The sequence below is a fragment of the Poecilia latipinna genome, unplaced genomic scaffold, assembly GCF_001443285.1.
Source record: "Poecilia latipinna isolate Pla-1442-1.1 unplaced genomic scaffold, P_latipinna-1.0 Scaffold1952, whole genome shotgun sequence".
In the NCBI taxonomy this organism is placed as follows: domain Eukaryota; kingdom Metazoa; phylum Chordata; class Actinopteri; order Cyprinodontiformes; family Poeciliidae; genus Poecilia; species Poecilia latipinna.
In genome coordinates, this window is record NW_015114568.1 from 24,535 (window position 1) to 48,445 (window position 23,911).

A 23,911-nucleotide genomic window follows, 5' to 3' on the forward strand; every position below is an offset into this window, starting at 1 on the left:
CAATTTAGATATAGTACAAAAAAAACACCTCAACCTAGGGAAAGATTATTTTTTATTTCGTATTTCCATTTAGATAATTTATTTTCAGTGTCAAACTGTGCATGGTCAGTGGAAATGCAGCTGCACTGCAAAACCCCAAATATGTTTGTCTAGTTTCTAGGGCAAATATCTTAGTACACTTGAAATAAGACAAAACTTAACTTTTAAGTTATTTTTCAGCAAGATATGGGAGGTTGTTTTTTAAGTCTGTAATTCCTTAATATTGATGAAAAAGTTCTAGTTCTACTGGTAGATTATTTCATTTATGGCAAAAATGTCTTATTATTGTAGTAATAAATCAATTGTTTAGTTTTGTTGTAGTGTAGCAAGCTGAAAACATTCATTAGGGTGTCAGTGCTTGAACTGTACCCGATGTCTTTACTTTACATGGTTGAATTTGTCTTCAGAAAGAAACCAAACAAAGTTATCTTTATTTTATAATTTATATCAACTCTAATAATACAAGTACAGTTACTTAATCAGTTAAAAACTTTATAATAATTCATATTTAATTGGTTTTCAACATTGTGTTGCTTTTCTGATGTCACTGTAAAGCAGGGAATAATAGACTCCAATTCACTTCAGTTAAATCCAGATCATTAACACAGTGCTGAAACACTTTTCAAAACAACCAGATTCAATTTACTGTATTTACAAGAATTTATACTACATAATGACTGGCTTTCCCTTTTGCCTTGGTTTTGAGAGGAATTGTTATTTGTTAAGCCTCCCTTTTGTTCTCTGAGGACATTTATTCTTTCTTTGTGATTCTGACCAACACATGTTCACCTTCAGGCTGCTCTTCATCATCACCACCTCCTTCCAGACTCACAGCGCCCAGTTAGCTCTGCTAGTTTCCAGTCTGGCTACTGAACCACTGCAGGATCTCCTGTTTGTTCCTCTGCACCCACTTGATGTTGGCCTCGGTCCGCTCCACGGCCTGATCCACTGCCAGCGCTGCAGAACCGAATCCTGCATCTTTGTGCTCCTCCTCAAAATCCAGCAACTATCAAAGGAACCACAGGACCTCAGACTTGAACACAGGTCAGACTCAAATTCAGATTATGGTAGAATATGAGATTATTTGGTAGAATATGAGATTTTTTGGGAGTTTTCACACACAAACATTTTCAGTTGCTGATGTTCGCTTTCACACTCAAACAATCCAAACCTTTTGAAAAATCTGTTCCCTCATCACCAAGAAGCACTGAAAGAATCAACACCGAACCTCAGAGGAAGACAGTGAGCGCATCTTCCTTCTTCATGAAATGTAAACCAAAGTGGAGTGGCGTCAGATTGGAGGATTTCTCTTTTGTCTTTGGTGAAAGGCCACAAACCATTTCTCCTGCTAGCACTAGACTTGCACATTTGTTTTAGTTGTATTTACCCAGAATGCCATGTAATTTGCTTCCTGCTGTTAGAGAGGTTAATCACATATGCATTCAAATTCACATCAACTGAACCAAGGCCTAGGTTTTCAGGTGGACTAGAGTTTGTGTTTTTGGTCCGTATCAGAGTTTGATTGTGTATTCATAACTCCTCAAACGTAGCGGACTCTCTAGACAAACAGACTAGAGTTTGATTAGAGCAGAGTAAACAGGGCTGGTGTGAATGCACCCTTAAGGGCTGTGGGTGCCCCACATTGGGTGCCAATTTGTTAGGAATCAATCAGTGACAAAAATCCAATTACCACACAACACTCAAAATTTTGCGTGCCAAACTGGGAACTTTGTTAGCACAATTTTTAATGTGTACCGTTTCTTTGTTTCCTGTTTGATCTGTACAGAAGTACTCTGAAAGGCGCTTCTGAATAAAATCTACTATTATTATGATTCTTATTATCTGCACATGTTGCACATCTTCATCAAACAAACCACAGAAATCCCAACTTCTATTTGCAGCACATTTTCTACAGGCTCTTTTGTATTGTTGGACATGAAAACATTTTAGTCAATTCCAGCCAATCTATCTAGTCAAATTCAAAGTTTTCCAGACAACAAAACAACCATCTCTATCTTTCTTTTGATAAAACACATGCAGTAATTATTCACCTACAAGGTCAGACTTTGACTGCAGATCAGCTCAATCAGCTGTATTTGTTAGTAAAATCAAAATCACATACCTGTTGCAGCTCCTCAGGTGTGGAGAACCTCGCTGTGACGCCGCTGATCAGAGAAGCAAAGGAGAAAGAGCCCACACCATACCTGGCAAAATCCCCAAAAGATTTTAAAATCTTTACACTGCAAACAAACATCTCAGATTACTAAAGCGACGTCAGTGGGAGGTTTGTAAGAAGAAAAAACACTTTGACAAAAGACAGAACGGTTAAAATGGTTAAAAACACAAAACTCGTCGATCAAAAAAAACTTATATACATCAACAGGACTTAAAAGGTGAACAATAAATGAACAAATAGATACATAATTAAAAGTCAACACACCGTTTAAACTGAGTGGTTAAAACTACCGGCGGAGTTTGACACTCACTCTGTGAACATGTATTCCCAGTTCTTTGTGACAAACTGCCAGGTGAGATTTTGTCCCGCTCTGTTATTGGCTACGGCGGTGATGACGGCGGTGGCGTCCTGTTTCCGGATCTTTGCCGGGTCTAACGTGAACTCCAGATACCTGCAAGTCAGTTTGAAGTGGATGTGGATGAGTTCGTATCCTGTGAAAAAGTGACCGAGGATTTGGATAATCTCTTTTTCGCAGGTGAAACTGTATCGTGGATCCTCACCAGTTTACCTACAGTTAACAGATGGTTAAATTTATAGTTTTTATTAAAGGCCATAACATTGACTGTGGTATAAGTAATGTTTAGTTGTTCATTTAAGGATCTGCATTTGCCTCTGTTGCAGTAGAGACTATTCTTCCTGAGGTTCACATCAGACATTACTATAAAGATCCTTTACAAATATTCATAAAAAGACATAAAGGTATTTCTGAAAACGCAAACAAAATTAAATTAAACATACAATTCAAATCACCTGCTTCAACAACTTGCAAGCATTTTGAAAAGACATGAGACAATAATACCTTAACACACAAACTATTTCAACCATATCATATGTTTTCCTACATGGTAAAATCTGTATTTATGCAGTAAAATCAGAAATGTTTTCTTTTTTTTTACAAAGTTAATTTTATTTTATTCGAATTAAAAAAAAAATCACACTAGGTTTTGAATTTTGAATTTAATGAATTTTATGGTCCGGTTTAAAGTTGCCAGTTTGGACACCAGGCTGGTTTCCGTTTGGTTTGGGCTGCTGGACCATCGGAGGCCTGAACCACCAGGCAGGGTCAGTGAAGGGCAGGCTCACCTCTCCAGCAGCTGCATGTCGTTGCTGCAGGCCAGAGCCAACATGAGTTTATGGGCCTCGCTGGCCACCGTAGCGTCCTGAAACTGCGACCAGGTGAAGTTCCACTCAGCCTCTCCGCCAGCCGCCACGGCACTGCAGTACACCACGGAGCGAAGGTTCGGGTGGATGCTGAAGGAAAGAACGCAGAGCTGCAGATTAGCTTCACTTGTTCATCAAAAAGATGGAGTTCCACATGGCACTGTACTCAGAATACACTTTTTTTTTTTTTACACACCACAAATCTGGAACAAACTTCCAGAAAACTGCAAAACGGCTGAAACACTGAGTTCCTTTAAATCCAGACTAAAAACCTGCCACCTGGTTAGAGCTGATTTTGATTGACAGTACATGAAACACTGACCAACATTTTGATGCGTTACGATGGAACTTGGAAAAATGAAATGATTACTGACTGTATTTGTGATTTTTATGATATAAAGCACTTTGAACTCCTTATTGCTGAAATATGCCATGTAAATAAACTTGATTGATTGATTTTTTTTTCCATAGGAGCAAAACAAAAACAGCAAGAAAAGACGCCATTTTAAGTAGAAAAAAACAAAAATTATAAAACACCAGAGACGGATCAAGGTATGAGCAACCTAAGACTACGTTAAGACAGCAGCTAAATGGGAACCAAGCCCAATTTATTTTTTCCCCATATGTAGGCTTGTCACAATAAGCAATAAATCCATTAATCGTGTTATAAATTAAAACAAGTTTAATAATTTCAGTTTGCATCATTTGTTTTTCTCTTTTCTGTCTTTCTACCAAAAACTGGATGATAAAAGTCTGCAGTCTCAACAAGCTCTCTTTTTTTGAAGGGCAATTTTGACTTAATAATTCATTTTATTTGTTATTTCAGTTCGTTTTGTTTATTTATTTTGGATATTTAAAATGTCCTCCAGTTTCAGTGTTAAAGGTTCATTAGAATTTAAAGGTTATTGATCTTTGAGAATGGGTTCTTTCATTATTATTATGCCATAACTTGAAAATGTTCTCAAAGCAGCAATATTATTGGTTATCGCAATAAATTCTGGGACAATTTATTGTCCGGCAAAGTTTGTTATTGTGACAGGACAGGTTGTTTCCAACTTTTTCACAGCATTTCGATCTTTTCATCCAAAACAAAATCCCATTTGTGCCTCTTTCATATGTGGAACTAATTCGGAAACTTATCGGCTAGTTTTAAAAGCGTCTGCAGTTTGAATGAAAAGATTTCACTTCGAGTTTCATGCGATCTTGGACCCGCTCTGACGAAGCTCATTTGCAATGACCTATTTTAGGTAAATATTTCATCCATATATCCCACCAGGTGTAGCATTTTATTTGCAGCAGATGAAGTTACTGTCATTAACTTTAATCAAATATCTTTGCTTAGTAAACATTTAATGCATTTTTTTTACACACTTCACTGTCCTGGTGAACTATATTTAGTGTTACTGGTGTATATTTGATAATTTATAGTTAAAGACATAATTTAACCTTAATCAGTAGTAAGCATCACTCTGGGCAATACTTTATCATAACATAAGTTGAAATAACATATTGATTATTTTTACCCTCCCTTCTCTGTAGGTTTTTCTTCAGCTCTTATTTTCACACATTGAAATAAACATGATGAAATGTTGCATTAATCAGACCCACGGGTTGCGTTCAGGGTCGTCCATCCACTGCCGGAACCACATGCGGACGAGGTTCTGGCACTCCGGTAGTCCGGTTTTGCAGGCTGTGCTGACTGCATTTACCTGATTGTACCTGCAGGGGGAGACAAAACCTATTAAAGCAAGACATTCTGCACACAAAGCAGCAACACTGACACAAAGCTGCCATGTGTGACCAAAGGGGGCGCTATAACCCATAAAGACGCAGATTTGTGTAATTTAAAGAATAGTTCTGTTTTTATGACAGTTTTAGTGCCACACAAAGAAAATTAAAAAAAAGAATAAAGTCATCATATTTTGAATTTATTCTCATACAACTTTATTGTCATAATATTATGATTTTATTCTTGTAATATAAGGACTTTATTCTCATAATTTAATTTGACTCACTGGTCAGTGTGCTTCTCGGGAACTTTGGTCCAGTTTGACGTTATATTCCTGAAGTAAAGGAAGAGTGGAGTCACCTGTTTCCTGAAGTATTCCTGATGAATCACAGAAACAGGAGAAGATTGAGGTTTACCTATTAAAAAGCTCATAGCATACAAACAGCTAACGTCTGAGAAGTCTTCACCTGCATGGGCTCATAGACTTCGGTTTGGTCCAGCATGAGGTAGAAGTAGTTCAGGTTGTTGAGTGCAGACTGCCAGGGCATGTACTCGGTTTCCTTGGACAGGTAGGAAGTCGTCCTGAGAGCCAGAGTGGTGGAGAGCAGCTGAGCTCTGCAGAGGACGGATATACATCCAAACTGGAGATGATTTGTGTTGCTTGGTGAACATGCTGAATTAGACCATAATGATCATGAATATCACACAGCTTTTCTGCCTCTCTGTCTTTAGGCTTGTCAACATGGATGTTGAAACCTCCCACAATTATTAAGCAGTCAGATTCAATGCATTTAATCAGGGCTTAAGTGGAACTGATTTTTTTAGTATTGATTTCTATGTGATCATATAATATTAACAAAACCAGTTTCATTATAAAGTTGTGATATATGGCTATATATATGGCTATATATATGGCTATATATATATGGCTATATATATGGCTGCACAGTGGCGCAGTTGGTAGAGCTGTTGCCGTGCAGCAAGAAGGTTCTGGGTTCGATTCCCGGCCCCGGTCTTTCTGCATGGAGTTTGCATGTTCTCCCTGTGCATGCGTGGGTTTTCTCCGGGTACTCCGGTTTCCTCCCACAGTCCCAAAAACATGACTGTTAGGTTAATTGGTCTGTCTAAATTGCCCCTAGGTGTGTGTGTGTGCGCATGGTTGTGTGTCTGTGTTGCCCTGCGACAGACTGGCGACCTGTCCAGGATGTACCCCGCCTCTCGCCCGGAACGTTAGCTGGAGATAGGCACCAGCACCCCTCCCGACCCCACTGAGGGACAAGGGTGTTCAGAAGATGGATGGATATATATATATATACACTTCTTTCCGCCGCAAACCGGAACAACCATTTGTTTACATGTTACCAACTCGCTGCCCGGCTTTCGTCAGAAGTGTGACGGTACTATTTTACCGCTACTTACAGCTATTGAGGGGTGAGATGATGACTTAAAGAAGTGGTTGCAAATAACCTGTACTAGCATATTTAGCTACTTCTTTGACTCAGTTGCTTCGGATGCAGGTGCGGGTTTTCTTCCGTTGGTTTTTTTGTCCACACAAGTTTCAATTTGGTCTGATTATTAGAGTACAGCTTCGTAGTTATCCGAACTCCGCAAGGGCATCTTATGGCACTAATCATTGGCAAGTCGCTTTCTAACAGGTTCATGTGAGGTTCAGGCAAAAATTAAAAGTTCATTGCTCTTGGGAGCCCCCTGGTGGGCGCGTTAGGTCACGCTTCACCCGTTATATGAGCTTCCAAAGCAACGGAGGAAGACAAGTTAGCAAAACAATCTCGTAAAAAAGGACTTATCCTTCAGGGATCAAGAAACGAAAAGGAAAAGAGGGAAAAAGCCAAAATAAAGGTATGTTAGCATGTCACTTGGTAAAGTAATGTTTATCAAAAAGATTTGTAGAGCTGCTAATAGTTGCCCCAGACAACAAAGGCATAATTTTTCTGTTCACAAAAATATATATATATTTTTTTTTTTGGTAAAATTGTCTGCTAAATATAAAGGTAAATTGACACAAGACTTGTTCTCTGATCTGGAGCAAGTATTTGTAATTTGGACTAAAATAAATACAACTGACTTTACTGGTCCTACCTGGCCAGGTTGAATGAGTCATCCACCAGCTGGGCTCTGTTGATCAGTGGGATCACCTAAATTGGGTTACAAAGTCAGTCTGCAGAGGTTGAAATACTTCTGGAGAATACAAGGTAAATCTATCAGCTGGCAGATGTTCTGCTAGCTCCATCAGGTAAAGTGTGTTTGGTTACCTGGTGGTTTGCACTGAGCTGAGAAAAGATCCGCTCCCAGTTCCCCAGGTCGTAGTTCACCCGATAATACCCCGTCACATTGATGTTAGCCAAAACCCAGGAAGGCCCAGTCCTCATGTCCACATTCAGATCTGACAAACACATTTTGGAAACATTTTATTATATTCAGCATAAGCTTTCTGTACATTTAATGCACTTTAATTGCACACCTTCCTTTTCCAAGAGCCACCAAATGTCTTTGTGGACGTCTCCGTCTTTCATCCAGCGCACCGGGATCATCCACTTGTACCTGAAAAACCCAAAGCTGTTAGAGCTTAGTCTGCAGAGCCGCAGTGGGAAAAGTCTTGCTAATGCACAACAACTGGCAAAAAGACAGAATCAACACTGTCTGAAGATGGTACACTGCAAAAACACTAAATCTTACCAAGTGTTTTTGGTCTAGTTTCTGCTGCAAATATCTTGGTAGCAATAAGACAAAACTAACTTACAAGTAATTTTTTTTGCAAGATATAGGAGTTGTTTTTAGTAAATAATTCCTTTCTGTTGATGAGAAAGTACAAGTTCAACTGGGAGATTATTTTACTTATAGAAAGACATTTTTCCTGTGATATATGTGAAATAATCTGCCAGTGGAACTAGTACTTTTACATCAACATTAATAAATAATTTACTTTAAACAAGCTCATATATCTTGATTGATCAGCAGTCAGCTTTGCCAGAAGTTGTGTTTTAAATTGTTTCATGGTTGCGTACTTGTATGGCGATTCCACAGTGACATTCGATTCTGGATCCAGCAGGAAGTGATTCTGGGAAACAATTCCTGTGCTTGTATCTATGGTAACCACTGGGAAGCCCATCTGACGCACCCAATGGTTCATGATGGCGTCAACTTGACGAGGAAGAGACACATTGTTGTCTTGCACTGCCTGCAGAAATCAAGTTACTGTGAATAGATTCACAAACTAAAAGAAGGATGTTAACGCGATCAATCACAGGAAACTGTATGCAGATATTTGAGAAGTAGAAGTCAAGCCCTCATCTCACCATTTGCAGATGTTTCCACAAGTCACTCCCAATTGTGTTACCATAGGAAAAATGTCTGAGGTAACTCTGTGGACAAAGGGGGAAAAGTTGCTTTTGGTCAAGTAGTTTAAACCACAATGAGATGAACTAATCTACTGTTTTTTGCGTGGAAAAAACAAACTCATACACTGAGTCCTTGTTTGAAGACCGACTCTGACAGGAAGTCTGACAGCATCCTCAACACCGCTGCTCCCTGAGACGCAAACGGAGAAAAGGAATCAGGTCACCTATACCAGCTAAAGACTAAAGTTTACCTTACTGTGTTTTGAAGTTGCACTTAAGAAAACATTCGCCAATGAATTCAAAATAGCATGTTTCCATAATCCAGCTTGTTGGGCAATAAAGGAAGAATGCTGGATTTGGATAAGGATCCACAGCGAACAACCCTTTGATGGCGCTTTGCTTCTCCAGAGAAAGGATGAAACTGACAGTGGAGGCTCAGAACCTTGAAGATTATATACACATAGATGGATAAATATAGATGCTGTAAAATTTAAGATACAAACAGACTGAATGGTAATAGCAGTAGAGTTTTTGACTTTTGGAACCAGGAATGCAGATGGTTCAAAATCACATTACTAGAACTTAGTGGTCTTATGTCAGAATGGCGTTAAGTGTAGGGAGAGGGAACCTAAACATAAAAAAACACCTCAATAAAACATGTTCTTAGGAATATGTTGCATCCTGAAAAACAAAAAGAGGTGGATTTTAACAAAAAAAAGATCATAAACCAAGAAACTAAATGTCCTTTTAGACCCATTGAATCTCAAGAACCAGAACCAAACACACAGAAGCAGCATCCAGTTTGTGTACCTCAAATCTGGAACAAACTTCCAGAAAACTGCAAAACAACTGAAACACTGATTTCCTTTAAATCTAGACTCAAACCCCACCTGGTCAGAGTTGGTTATGAAACATAATAAATGAAATGTTGACCAACGTATTTGAAATGTATTGATGATTTTAACAGTCGCACTTGACAAAATGCTAAATGTCTGTTTTTAGTTTTCACAACTGTTGACTACATGATGCATTTATGATTGTTTTTTAAATCTTTGCACAATGTAATGCACTAAAAACTGCAGTGTTGCTGAAATGTGTCAAATTAACTTTGACTGTCAGGAAAAAGTCAAGAAAAATTTCTAAATTTTACAGGTTAGGGTTTTTACCTTGTAAGGTTTAATTAACTAGTTAAGGAGTTAATTGTGTTTGAGCGGACTTAAACTGCCATGTTACCGTTTGCTGGATACCTTGCTGTAGGAGATGGTGTCAAACTGCTCCATGATCTGTCCTGGCAGGTTGATACTGTCTTCCTCAGAAGTCAAAGGATGAGAGGATACCAAGGCGTCGACTGCAAAGACTTTCTGCACGTCATCCAATACGATCAAGTCTTTCTGAATCAGATGGATGGACATAAAGTCACTTAAGGTAGCAGTTGGATAGAGATAACCGGAGTAAATACAAAGAGCAGTTTTCAAATTAGAATTTCATTAATTAAGGGAAACCAACCTGGATCAATGTGAAAAAGGAATTGCCTTCTAATAGAAATGCCTACCTTAGCAACAACAACTGACTTCAACAACGCCAGAGGAATATGGACTTTTCTGCTTGGCAGAAATGGTTTTCTTCAGCCAAATTGGAATGCTTTTGAGTGTAAATGGCGTGGTTATGGTCATAATATGCTATCTGTATTGGATTTAAGTCCAGACTTTGACTAGACCACACCAAAACCTTTTTCTTTTAAATCATTCAGAGGCAGCATTGTTACTGTACTTTTGATCATTATTCTGCTACAGAACCAAGGTGTGATCTGGTGAAAGCTCCAGCACCGATGGCTGGATGTTCTGCAGGATTTTCTGGTAGAGAGCAGAATTAATGATTCAGTTATAGAAAGTCGTCCTGGCCTTTAGGAAGCAAAACAGCACAGAACCTATCAGCATTTCTGATTGGTCCATTTCTGAAATGCTGTGTTAATTCTAGATCAGATGGCCCACACCTTCCAAAAAGGTTCACTTTTATTTCTTCAGTCTTAAAAGTATTTTCCCCAAATGTTTTGGTAAATGTGATTTGGGCCTTTGCGTTCTTCTGCTGGTTTTGGCCTAACTCTCCCATGCAGCCTCTCATTCTTATTGCTAACTCGTTAACTCTGACCTTAATTGAGGCAAGCTTTAGACATTATTCTGGGTGATTTTGTGGCTTGCTAGTTTAATTATTAGTGTCTTTAGACTGATTTTGTGTCTCCTGGGAAAGTTCAGTAGTGCTTTATGTTTTCTCCAGTTGTGGTTTGTAACTCTCACTTTCTAAGGCTATTATACCAACGCCTTCATACCAAATAATAATTGCCAATTACTTAATTTTTCTACCATTTTTGGATTTTGTTTTAGGTAATGTGTTGCTTTTTCAGACAGTTTATCTGCCAGACAGCTTCTATTTAAATAAATTTTACAGCTCAGGTGATATTCAGGCACTTACTTTGGCTTCTGGTCCTTTGTTAAGGTGGGTTTGGATAGTTATTTTTTCCCCTTAGTGAATTAAGTCATTTGAAAATGTATCTTTGTATTTACTTATACTGTCATTATCTACCTTCAAGACAAAAATGGAAAAATATTTTCACATCACTGTATGTGAACCCCTTACTGGCTCCTTACCACATTCCAGTCCGGTTCTGCATAGTCAGCTCCCAGGTAGGATACGTATGAAGCAAAGCCTTCATTTAGCCAAACCTCATTCCACCAACGCAGTGTCACCAGGTTACCAAACCACTGCAGCACACCAGGGGAAAGTTTGTTGGCCCACTAATCCATGAAGTTTTCAGTTTAAAATGGAAAAACGTTACCATGTGTGCCAGTTCATGAGCAATGATGGTGACTGTGGTTTCTTTATTGCTGGTAGAAGAGGTCACAGGATCATAGAGGAGGTTGGTTTCTCTATACGTGACCAGTCCCCAGTTCTCCATCGCCCCAAAATAAAAGTCTGGCAGAGCGATTTGGTCTGTGAATCAGAGTTGAAGTATTCAGGACAACCTTTGGGATTTGTCTGTGTTTAAGGCATGAGTTTTCTGAGTTTCACCGTGAAGAACACTCACCTGACTTTCTTAGGGGATACGAGATGTTATAGTAGGACTGGAAAAAGTCCAGTATGGGTCCAGTTACCTTGAGAGAATAGTTCCCCTGTCCCTCCTCGATGGCCTTTTTGCGAGCCCAGATTCGAACCTGAAGACACAAAAGCAAATTTTCAGTGAACAATCAGGAAAAACTACAAACATAACAGAATGAAGACTGGTAAAGCTAAACTAAGCAGCGTGAAACCAATGATCAGTTTGATTCCCTGTCTCTCCTTAAGATAGGTTTATGTAGGGTTATGAGATGACAGAATAGGATGTCAAACTTGAATGTTTCCTTGGGTTGTGCTCAGGTGAGCGTAGTCGGACACGATGATGGCCAGCAGGTAGGTGGACATCTTTTTGGTGGCTTCAAACTTTGTCTGCAGCAACGTTTCTCCGTCAACAGTGATGGTTTTGTGATCTAAACAGTGCAAGCAGTTAAAGTTTAAAAGTGGGTGCTAATTACATTGTAATGATGTTGCAATTAAATGTAAAAGAAAATGTGTTTTGTAGTAGTTTGCACAAACCAGAGCATATATCCGACAGCATCATTACAATCATAATACTAAACTGAAAATTCAGATTTGAATATTCGTGATAGATTGATGGTCCCATCTAGAGGCGACTTCCTGTGGCTTTTATGGGCTGAGCCCCACAGAGCCTCAACAATCAAAGCTTTAGACCAAACTCTCCACAACCAGGGGCCTTAGTGTGACTGCATTTCACATTCGAGTGTTGAGCAAAGGAGAGCTATGGAGCAGGAGATGGATATGCTTGTTTAGACAGATCTACAGTAATTGGGATACTGCTTTGATGATCGAGAAGCTAAGCTACAACTTCTTGGATCTATATTGCAGCCCTCACATATGGTCTTAGTTACTAGAGACTTAAGAGATTCCTCAATAGGATGGAAGGGTTGACATTGGGATCTGCTCCAGATAGATCTGCATCTTCAAAATGAGCCAACTGAGTTGGTCTGAGGTGGATTCTTCCTGAAAACTCTCCGTTGTTTTCCTTTGACTGTCCCACTGGTCGGAGATCCTGCTGCAGATGCAGAACTCAGCAGGTTGTACTTGTTTAAAATAAACAGGGTTTTTTTCACTCTGTGGTTTATTAAAGTACTTAATTTATTGTTGTAAAAGCTGACTGACTTTAGCAACAATAAATTAATTCTCAAGGGTCAATAAAAAGGAAGGGCAGATGCTTTCTAGTTTTTTATGGATTGGTCCTGAATCAAATGTTAATTTCTGCTCTCAACTGCCTGATTATCACATTTTCTACTTTTTGGGATTTTCTGGCGTGGGTTTCTGAGCTACATCTAGCTTATAAAGACAGAAAGTTACTTAAAGAAGGACATTTAGGATTTCTCATCAAGGTTGAAAGAGATTGCTTAAATATAGCTTCATACTTGGTTTGCTCCAGATGGGCTTTTGTAAACCAATGCACAGATGTACTCTTTCTAGTCAAACCCATGACAAAATAATATTTTTGCCCTTTGAGAGCCATGTTAGGTCTAAAGCTGCATGTCTGTGCAGTTACAGTTGTTCTTACCCATTTCCATGCCGTTGGACAGGGCGACTGTTCCTGTTGGGTGGATGAGGGTTATGTGGAAAACTGCTTTCATGGCCGGCTCATCAAAACATGGAAATGTTTTTCTGGCATTAGTGGGATGCATCTGGGAGGTTGCAATTATCCTGTGAAGTGTTTCAACTGTTTAAAAAGTCTAACAAAGATACTAAAACAGGGTAGAAAAACTTACTTTGTGACTCCATCTTCTTTATATTCGCTTCGGTAAAATCCAGCCAGATCATCAGCAAGCTCTCCTGTGAACTGGGCAAACAGCTGGTACTTCTGTCCTGGAGTTAATTTACTCCTCAACTGGATGACCAGGTACTGCTTTTGAAGCTGCAACCAAGTTGACTTGATTTTGGGGACAGATGCACCTTCTGGAAAAGACATTTAGAGTGAAAAGAAAGCTGTGAAATATCTTTAAAGTAATGATCCGATAACTGGAAGAACCACCTTTAGGGCAATAAACATCAGTAGTTTTTTCTGTCTCACTTTATTGGTCTCTGACTTTAATTTAGAGGTACTTTGTTCCACTTTACTTTCTAAGACTGACGTTAGCAGACATTGTGTAAGGGGGTTTGTCATCTTAAATGTCTGTGAGAAATTTGCTCCACCAAGATACCAGACATTTGCACTCTGAAGTTCCTACAGCAGCATTTCAATCAGGTTGAAATTCAGCCATTACAACAAAACTGTAATGATTTTTTTTCACTTCCAGTATTTAGATTTAGACAAAAGGATTTTGTAGCACTAGTGGCTTTTATTTTGCAGAATTCAGACAGGAAGTCTTCGTGGATGTGGCACGCGCTTGTATTGGGATTTCACTGTTTGATTGTTTTTCTTTTAAAGTGCCTTGAGATGACATTTATCGTTGTAAATCATCCTGTTATGGATAAACTGAATTGAGCTCACTGAGAGAAGCATGTTTTTCATGAATGTTTCCTGTACCTTCAGAGGTTAACCTGACGAAATGTTCATCTTCCATCTTTGTATAGTTCAGCTTGTTGGAGTGAATCAGAATCAGATCTGTTGCTTCCAGACATTCAAACTGAACGGTGGACCAACCTGAAAAAATGGAGACATGCAAGGTCAACAACGTTTAAACTGATCCTGCCAACACAATAGATAAGAAGTCCAAACATTTTTTGTATTTGATCTGCTGATCACCTGTTGAATCTAATCAAAGGACAATTTGTCAGTTAGTTGGTGCATGACTGTAGGATTATGGAAATGTCTAACTGCAGGTCTGATCAAGCTATCTACGCTCTAGGTTATTTAACCCTTGTGTTTACAAATGGGGTCCAACTGACCCCACACCCATATCACTGTATCAGTTGCCTCAGTCCTCGCATGCACAAGGGTTAAGATGGACTGTGAGTAAGTGAAAACAATCTTGTTTTAAACGTCTGACTTCTTTCAGCAGCTAGGATATTAAGTGTCAGGACCTGCTGTATGATCAGGTGACAATTCTCCCTCTTTCTTTACCCAAGTGTCTGACAGATATGGCCTTATGCTTGATGGCATGATAGCAAAATAGATAATTGACCCAAGCTAGCCTGGTACCAGGCAGACCTCTGAGGCATTTCATGCTCCTAGAGCCAGATTATGACTCCAGGAGCCGGCATTCACAGCCTCCCATCCTCGCCTGGGATTCGGCTCACATTGCAACTTTTACTCACCAGTGAAAATGTAGAGGTTAGAGTTTGGGTTGGGCTTGAGTCGAGGCCTCAGAGTGATGTTGTAAAACTCAGGGGCTAAATCTCCAGGAAGACGATCCCTGAAGAGAGAGGTATAAAAAATGAAGCAAAATGACATTTAGTGTGATGGTAGAGTCGCAACCTAAGTGCAGATGAGATTAAAGTTTTCATTTTGTTTTTGTTGGTAAAACTTCTCCAGATTTTGAATGACTTCCTTTGCAGTGCAATTCTCAGACCTTCAGCTCTGCTTCCTGGATGTATTGCTATTATTAATCTGATTTGTGGAAAAAGGAAACATTCTCCTTTTTATTATTATAATTCAGATGCATTTTTCTCAATCTGCACAAAATCAAACACGAGTCAGCTGACATGTTTTGTTGACGCCCAGCTGAAGTTTTCTTGAAAGAAGAGAAACTCTCGTGTTGCTTTGTGATGTGAATCTTGATCACCTCTGCGTCTTTCGTCAAAACATCCTGTGGTCACAGTGTCTGTCATGTCGTACCTGTCCCAAGCCGCTGTGACGTCATCTCCTTCCCCTCCTATGATGGCGATAGTCCACAACGTGACGAGGGTTGCCACAGAAGCCAGGGCCAAGACGAAGCAGAGAACACGCAGCCAGCTGACTTTGCATCTTTTCCCCATGGTTCTCCGATCTGTTGATGCAGATTACAGCACAGCTTCAGTCCCTGCTTTGCTGCAGACGGCTGAGCAGACCTGAGCTTGTCTGGTTAGCTGAGTCCATGCGGGAATGAAAAACAGAAGTGCCTGTCAGCAGTTAAGCTCCCCCTCTGCTCCTCCATACGGAGCTGTCACCCTTGAGGAATGAATGGATTATATATTAGGTCAGGGTAGCTTTGGTGGGAACTATCCATGCTGATAATCACTGATAAACTACTCAGAAAGTTAGTGTATGATCTCCCTCCAGTCGTAAAACTCTGCATTTCTGTCAGGAGTTCACACACACGTGTGACGCAGGGATTTTATTGTCTATTTGTGGGAGTTAAATGGCCAAACACTTCAGAAAATATCCACACACACAGACCTGCCGGGATGAAACGCTCCTCTGGTTCCCTGGTCATTTATTTCTGATTTGTTGTGTTGCAGAACACAGCAAATGTGTTCTGCAACATTGTTGATGCAATGAAATTAAGTTTGCCCAGATTATTTATATTGGGGTGAATTTGTTTTATTATGTTTATTATGAATTTTTAATCAAAATGCACTTTTATTTCTTTCAACATCTTGTATTGATTGCTTTAAAATGCTGTGTTTTTCTTTTCCACTTCTTCTTTTGACCAACTTATCTGGGAAGATAGTAAAAAATCTATTTTTAAGATAAAGATAGTCACTGAGTCCATAAAGTAGAAGAGTATTGCACAGAGCTCAGTGTGTTAATGATGCTGTTTGTGGATTCAGAGAGCTTACACACACACACATATACCAAACTAACTGTTTATTCTGAAAGCCAGAAAAATAATTAAATATTTTTCTATTTTTAGATCGTAGAAAATGATTCATCTACAAAGGAAAAGAAAACTCTTTATTTTATACAATAAAGTAACATATTGAGCTTTTTGCAAAAGAATGAAACATGGTGAAAGATTTGAAGCCCACTTCAAAATATAAAACATGACAGATTCCCACTGGTGTGAATTAGTATTGAAGTATTCAATGCAAATACAGAAGAACTGCTAAAACCACCTTTTCTTATTGTTTTCATTAAAATGACTTGTTTTTATAAAAACCACAGTGGATAAATAGTACATGTGTTGCAGAAAAAACAAGACAAGCAGCGATTTAATTATTTTATTGGCTTTCTTTCAAAACAGAGTCAAATTGTTGCTTTAAGATGCTTAAATATGCTCACTTTCAGCATTTTTTAATAAAAATTGTTAGTAGTTTCTTTTGTAAAGAACTGAAAAGGGAGGATTTTTATAAAACATGCTGGGGGGCGTTTACACACCCAGTTTGATTTCTGTACAAACAATTTAATTATCTGTGGATTCATGAAATGTCCAAAAGAATTTACAAAAACTTCTTCATGGTAAAGTACATGGAATGCAATTTGAACGTCTTACATAAAATTAGAGCAAAGAACAGTAAACACATAAACTCAGTGCATAAATTTATGAATTTAGACACAAGATATCGTAAAATACATTCAGATTTATTCCCCGTCTCCGTATAGTCAACAACAGGTAAAAGACAACTGGTTCAGGCTGATGTGATGTTTCAAGACAGCTTTCATTACCAAAACAAACCTAATAAATACAAAATCTGCTTTTTATAATATTCCACTTTCTGTTGATTAAAACTTTATTCTTTAATTGTTTTAAAACATTTAGAAAAATCTGAAGAAAAAAACCCACTTTAATCTCATATTCACTTGTAGGTGTCACATTTGTGTTAGTTTTATATTTATCTAGGCACTTCTCAGCTTTCTTGAAATAAAATATGTTTTTTTCTCAATGTGAAACAAGTTGAACAACTTTAGTGGTGAAGTTATAGTACCACCTAAATGCCACTTCAAGACGTAAAAATAATCATTGGACTGTAAGAAAGTATGAACTTCTTGGAAAAATGGGTTATTTTCATGAAAAAGGCATTTATAATTAAATAAATAGGAGCAAGATTTTATGTTTGTCATGATCTAAACTGGATTCTTGAACCATTCCAGAACGCTTTCTTTGTTCTCGGCGACCCATTTCATGTTGGCTTGTGTTCTCTCGATGGACTGGTCCACTGCCAGAGTCCCGGACCCGAAACCCACATCAGCATTATCCTCTTTGAACTGCTTCAGCTGAAACAAAACAGAACATAATTGGTTAGGTCTGCTCCATTCATGGCTTATAAACGGTATTTAAGTTATTTAACAGACCACATATGGACATACAATCTGCTTTTAGCAAAACAGGCCTGAATTTTGATAAAACATACTTCTGGTACCTTTTCAATAGATTTTCTGACTTTACAACCTTTAACAGGGTAAATGTTCTCTTGTAGCCGTGTGTGTTTGTATTTCTTGTGACTAGAGAGCAGGAGTCTGCTTGTGACCGTCTTCTTCTTTTGTAAAAACTTTGTATATGTATTTGTCTTCATTGAGAGCAAAGTGGAACTGAAGTCAAATTTCTTGAGTGCACAAACTCTCCAAGTAAAAGTTCTGATTTTCTGAAAGCAGTTAAAAGTTAGTTATGCTAAAAATTAGTTATGCTAACCCTAAAGCACTAATAATAAACATTAGGTTTGCTAACACAAACAAAAGCTAACGCTAAACTGCGAACTTCAATTCAAATTTTATCCGCCCCTGAAAACCTTCAGCTTTCAAGTACCAATTTAATTTGATATCATAATTTACATGTCCTACCATACCCTTAGATATTGCATTTATGTTTTATGTTAACTGCTGCACAATCAATCCAACAACTTCAAAATAAGAGCATGAATATAAACGTTTAACTATTTGAGGAATTATTAACAGCCGACAACTAAAACTCTGACACCGATGTTGAACTTTATTCAGCTGAATGTTCACAAAGCAGGCAAGTAAATTAGAGCTTTAGAATTTAAAGCAGTAAAACCAGCAGACCAAACATCTTGGAGATCTACTTGGGTTGCTAGGTGACGGGCAGAACTCTGTTGGGGTTGCTAGGTAACGGGCTGAGCTTCGATGGGGTCATAAGATGAGAGGCAGTGCCTCGTTAAACTAGAAAGGTTTCCTTAAACAGGTCATTTTCCAGACACCAAAAAACATAAATTTATTGTCAAAAACTGGCTGGGATTTTTTTTTAGCACTTTGATTTTCGAAGCAGTAGAAACCTAAATGGAAGTACAAAAGTGTGCAAGATGTGAATTTTGCATAATATGTCTTCTTTATATCTTAGCTTTCATCACTGTGCAACACCTGAATCCATTCGTCATTCGAGCTAAGGTTCTTTATCTCTAAGACACAAAGAACACATGATCAATATCCTCAGATATCCCTGAGATTTTGTCCTGTAAGGAGCACAAACAGCTAATACTATTTCACTACAGATTAAAACACCTCATCAATCAGCTGATGGTACAAATTACAATATGTCCGCAAAAATTTTAATCATTTTAAAATGTTCTCTAACCTGCTGAAGCTCAAACTCTGAGGAGAAGCGTTTGGTGACTCCATTGATGAGGTTGGCGAAGGAGAAGGATCCACCACCGTACCTATGAGAAGAAACATCACCAGATATGAGAGGAACAAAAAACGAAGCAAAAATCTGTAAGAAATAATATTCAAACCTCTTTCACAAACCTCCAACATCAGCTAATCTAATACTCCTCTTACATACATTAGTCGATAAATCTGACGGCCGCATCATGCAATAAATCTCTGTAATTTCACTCTCTCTGCCATTGAAGCTCAAGCTTTTATGATGTAGTTGTACAAATAAAACGAGTCTAAAGGAAATACCAAACTGAATTACAGATGGTTTTATGAGGATCAAAGATCAGCTGAGGACCTGACTTGATCAATAAAACCTTTCATTGATGGTAAACAGCCTCATAAAAACGCTCATCTCTCTTCATAAAGGCAGAGTTTATGGTTTTTAAGTTGACAGATGTTGCCCAACAGGTCATGACTGCATGTGACTTTCACACGGCTTCAGTGTCCCACTCACTGAGTGAAGATGTAATTCCAGCGAGCCCTGATGAAGTCCCACGCCAGAGACTGACCGATCACGTTCTGGGCGATGTAGACGATGGTGGAGGTGCCGTCCTGCTTCCGGATCTGGTTTGCATCCAGAGTGTACTCCAGATACCTGAGGAACAAACCAGAGTTAGACAGAGAACAGACTGTAAAATACTTCTTTTGAAAATCTGTTATTTCAGATAACAGACCAAGGCTGGCCCAAAACTTTTTGGGGCCCTGATCAGATTTTTATTGCCCCCCCCCCCTCCACAACAACATGTCTACATGAGATGCTTCATCATTCCTGATCTAATGTCTCCTTCATTAGCATCATTTGAACCAACCTGTTGAGCAGCCACGGTTTTGTGGTGCAGGCCATTGCTGCACGCAGTTTATCAGCTTCAATAGCGATGGAGGCGCTCTTAAACTTCTTCCAGGCAAATTCCCACTCTTCGGCGCCCCCTGCTGCGATGGCATTACAGTACACAGTGGATCGCAGGTTGGGGTGGATTCTGGAGAGAGACGTCACCATGTTGATGAAGGAGCCTCAAAGCAATGGCCTTTAAGAGGTCTGACTTAATGTTCTGCCACTCACGGGTTTTTGTCTGTTTCCATCCACTCTTTGAACCACGACTGGACCAGATCCTGACATTCCTCCAGACCGGTCTTACAGGCCAGGCTGATGGCATTCACCTGGTTATACCTGCAGGAAGATTACAGAAGACTTGGAGTTTAAACTGAGGACAAACCAGTTGGTGGTGACAATCAGAAATCCATGTTTTATTTACTGGTTCCTGAACACAACTTAAGTTATAGACTGCCAAATAAGACAATGCTGGTTTGGTGGTAAACCCATGACAAAAAAACCTTAAAGGTGATCTATTATGCCTTCTTGAACAGGTTAAGTTGGGTCTATGGACAATAAAAAACATGTTCATTACATGTTTTGCACAAAATCATTCTTGGATAATATTTTGAGCTGCTTTTAGAATTAACTTTTGTATTGCCTCTGTCACTTTAAATCCAAATTAGCTGTTGCTGGCCACGCCCCCACAACTCAATGCTTTGCTGGGGTTGCTAGGTGATGGGTTGGTCTCTGGGGTTGCTAGGTAACGGGGCAGTCCCTGCTGATTTGTAACATTAAATTCCGAAGGCTTTTGAAACGTTCACTTTCCACACACCAAAAAACATTGCCAAAAACCTTCTGGGTGTTTCTTTAAGAGCTTTAGCTGTTTTTAGAAGCAGTAAAGATCCAAGTGGAAGAATTATTTTCCTATTTTATTAATGAAAACTGTCTTGATGCAAGACACATCCCACTATTTGAGAAATACTGCATTAACCTTCCCAATGTTTGAATTTTTTTGGACTCAGATATTTGAACCTGTGTTCTCAGAATCTGCAACTGTTTAGAAAATGCAATAAAAGACTGTTTCACTTTTTAGAAATCTAAATTTATTCATAGATCTTCCTTGAGTTGTCCTGAAAGTTGGTCAGTCCACACGGTGTGGTTAAACAAATTATATTTGCAAAGCAAAAAGAAACTACCAGCTGCACTTAGACAAGATATGTTGAGCCTGTGTGCATAAATTCACTGGAAAAACACAATATCTTAGTACATCCTAAGTACGACTAACTTAAAAGTAACTTTTCAGCAAGTAATAGAGGCTTATAACTTATAGCAGTGGGAAAATGTCTTGTAAGTTCATTTATCTGCCAATGGAACTAGTACTTCTTCATCAATGGTATTATATTATATTATTCTGTACTCACTGGTCCATGTGACCATCTGGTATTTTGGTCCAGTTGCTTGTTATCTCTTTGTAGTGCTGGAACAGAGGGGTGACCTGATTCCTCAGATATTCCTGCAAACATGAGATCCACGGTTCAGGAGGCAATAAAATATTAAACAAAGGTTGGGAAACGTAAAGAAACGTTCATAGATTAACGTAGGAAGGACGAGCACCTGCATGACTCCGTACACCTCGCTGCGATCAAACATCAGGAAGAAGAAGTCCAGGTTGTCCAGAGCAGACTCCCACGGCATATATTCCCTCTCGTTCTTCAGGTACAGGGTGGTTTTTAGCGCCCGAACTGTCGGGATGATCTTAGCTCTTTGGGGGACAACAGGCAGTAGGATTTATCATATATACTCGCTCAGACGACAAAAAAGGTCAATTTAGGAAATATTTGTTCTAAATCTGTGTTTTAACAAGCTCAAACCTGCACGTATCTGCAACGATGTTTTCAAATTCAAAATTTTAATAAAATTTGAATTACTGTCGTTATAGATAGAAAAAACAGCAAATTTCCTAATAAATGCTCAAACATTTGAGCTTAATCAGATTAATGAGAAAATAACTGTAAAAAGCTGAAATTTCTGAGTTTGAAAAGTCAAATTACTTAAAAAAACTCAGAAATGTAAAAATGAATTACATAATTGACTAAAAACAACAAGGACATTCCTGAGTTCGAATAATCAAAATTTTACTTGGAAAAACTCAGAAATTTTGAGATTAATCTCAGAAATTTACTAGAAAAATCAAATACTTTTCTGAGTAAAAAAATTGCTATAAAAAGAATCAAATTTTTAGATTAATCTCAGAAATGTTCTTGATAAAACATGGACATTTCTGAGTTACAAAAGTTGAACATTTTCTACTTTTTGAACTCTTCTGAGTTTGAAAAGTTGAACATTTCAGTTTTTTACAGGAATTAACTTTGTTCTGTCTACTATGGCTCTAATTCACCAGTTTCTAACAACACTATGAGCTTTTATCATATTATTCCTGAATGCATCACAGGCTCGACCTTCATCCCTGCTTCTGTCTGTTAGCTTCAGACGTACCTGGCCAGGTTGAAGGCATCGTCCACCAGCTGAGCTCTGTTGATCTTTGGAATGTCCTTAAATGCAAACAGCAACATGTCAGGTACAGTCAAACCACACAGACAGAAAAGCCTTCAGGAAGCTGTTCCTACATTGTGGTTGGTGCTCAGAGCGGACAGCAGTTTATCCCAGTTGCCTTCATCATAGTTGACTCTGTAGTATCCAACCACATCAAGGTTGGCCAGCACCCAGTCATTAGAATCCGTCACCTTCATGTCATTATTGGTATCTACAGGAGAAATTATTTTTTACATTAGAGCGGCCATTTTGATTGTTTTATTCTTGTGTCAATTTGTTGGATATCTGCAATTTTCTGCCACTTCAAATGTTAAATATGCAACTTGGATTTAAAGTGACGATATCAAAGCTTTTTATCACATGGGCCAAAATCATCAAGTTGAAAGTCTTTTGGGGTCAACTGCACTCTCTTTTTCTTTCCTGAGAACTGTACAGTCACCTCAGAAATAACTACAGCATCTGAGTCACTCTTTCTTTAAAAATCTGCTGTATTAAACCAAGTTTAACAGACTGATTAAAACCAGATTTGGATGCAGCTAAGAGTGTTCAGATGACATAGAAAGCAAAAACTGCTTGTTTACGTGGGCTTTAAATAAAAGCTGGTGCAGTGCTGCTTTTTTACAGCTACATGGAAGCAGCGAACAGCATTAATGTTCTTATCGATGTTAAAAATGTATGTATGTTTACAGACAAACAAATCTCAGGAACTTCAGAGTTTTTCTTGGAAATTTACTCTTTAAATGCCCCGTTGTAATTTGACATCTAAAGTCTGACTTCTATTTATTACAAAACCATTAAAAACAAAAACAAACCAGCTACTAACTGGCTACTCTGAAAACAGGAATAACTGAGTCACATGGTCATTTGATATTTTTATACCTGATTTTTCCGTCAGCCACATGAAGCTCTTGCTGGCTCCTTTCTTCATCCATCTGATTGGAACGCTCCACACATAACTGGAGCAGAAACCACTCTGTTAGTACTTTTAGACCCACTTTTTATGGACAGTAAAATGATTTTGTGGGAAAACAGTTTGTGATAGCACAGGCATTTTTGGAAAAATGTCAGAGAGCTGTTTACGTACTTGTACTCAGATGGAGTGGTAACTTCGGAGTCTGGATCCAGGAGGAAGTGCTTCTGGGAAACGCTGCCGGAGGCGGTATCTATGGTGACCACAGGGAAGCCCATCTGCAGCACCCAGGTGTTCATGATGTCCTTGACAGTTTTAGGAAGCGTCTCTTCACTGGCGTCCACAGCCTGTTAAACACCAGAAAGCATAAAACTAACTAAGTTCAGTTTGAAAACATTCTGAGACACAAATGAAATAAAGATGTGGATTTTTTTTCTTTACAAATTGTATAAAAAAAATTTTTTTATGCTGTAGGTGAAGACACACGTGTTTTTTTTTTTTTTTTTTTTTTTTTTTTTTAAAGGGGGGTGTTTTTTTGTGTGTAAGTTT

At 38.6% G+C, this 23,911-nt stretch overlaps 2 protein-coding genes across 2 annotated transcripts in view; both read right to left on the bottom strand.

Moving 5' to 3' along the window:
• Positions 1-801: 801 nt before the first annotated feature.
• LOC106935353 (aminopeptidase N-like) lies at positions 802-15,689 on the bottom strand. Its single transcript, XM_015015784.1, has 23 exons — positions 15,390-15,689; positions 14,870-14,967; positions 14,139-14,255; positions 13,381-13,567; positions 13,173-13,315; positions 11,906-12,042; positions 11,604-11,730; positions 11,355-11,509; positions 11,167-11,280; positions 9,769-9,912; positions 8,646-8,711; positions 8,480-8,545; positions 8,189-8,361; positions 7,645-7,724; positions 7,436-7,566; positions 7,263-7,318; positions 5,633-5,780; positions 5,452-5,543; positions 5,045-5,155; positions 3,359-3,526; positions 2,526-2,666; positions 2,162-2,243; positions 802-1,045 (listed from the first exon to the last, which is right to left on the bottom strand). The coding sequence occupies exons 1-23, from the start codon at positions 15,527-15,529 to the stop codon at positions 890-892; spliced, it is 2,832 nt and encodes a 943-aa protein (XP_014871270.1). The 5' UTR covers positions 15,530-15,689; the 3' UTR covers positions 802-889.
• A 990-nt stretch (positions 15,690-16,679) lies between these two features.
• LOC106935352 (aminopeptidase N-like) overlaps positions 16,680-23,911 on the bottom strand; it is a 17,845-nt gene continuing 10,613 nt past the window's right edge. The window contains exons 11-21 of the mRNA XM_015015783.1: positions 23,537-23,709; positions 23,332-23,408; positions 22,527-22,663; positions 22,396-22,451; positions 21,514-21,661; positions 21,321-21,412; positions 20,146-20,253; positions 19,895-20,062; positions 19,540-19,680; positions 19,003-19,084; positions 16,680-17,687 (exon numbers count right to left, since the gene is read on the bottom strand). Coding sequence (XP_014871269.1) covers positions 17,538-17,687; positions 19,003-19,084; positions 19,540-19,680; positions 19,895-20,062; positions 20,146-20,253; positions 21,321-21,412; positions 21,514-21,661; positions 22,396-22,451; positions 22,527-22,663; positions 23,332-23,408; positions 23,537-23,709 — 1,332 coding nt within the window. The 3' untranslated portion in view covers positions 16,680-17,537. The remainder of the gene's footprint in view (positions 17,688-19,002; positions 19,085-19,539; positions 19,681-19,894; positions 20,063-20,145; positions 20,254-21,320; positions 21,413-21,513; positions 21,662-22,395; positions 22,452-22,526; positions 22,664-23,331; positions 23,409-23,536; positions 23,710-23,911) is intronic.

Bases quoted from the DNA above. Each gene is read 5' to 3' on its own strand.
- LOC106935353 (XM_015015784.1), bottom strand. From the start codon at position 15,529: ATGGGGAAAAGATGCAAAGTCAGCTGGCTGCGTGTTCTCTGCTTCGTC. The intron at 5,156-5,451 runs GTGAGTCAAATT...CTCCCCCTGCAG, and splicing joins CCCGAGAAGCACACTGACCA to GTACAATCAGGTAAATGCAG. The intron at 3,527-5,044 runs GTGGGTCTGATT...TCTTTCCTTCAG, and splicing joins GACGACCCTGAACGCAACCC to CATCCACCCGAACCTTCGCT.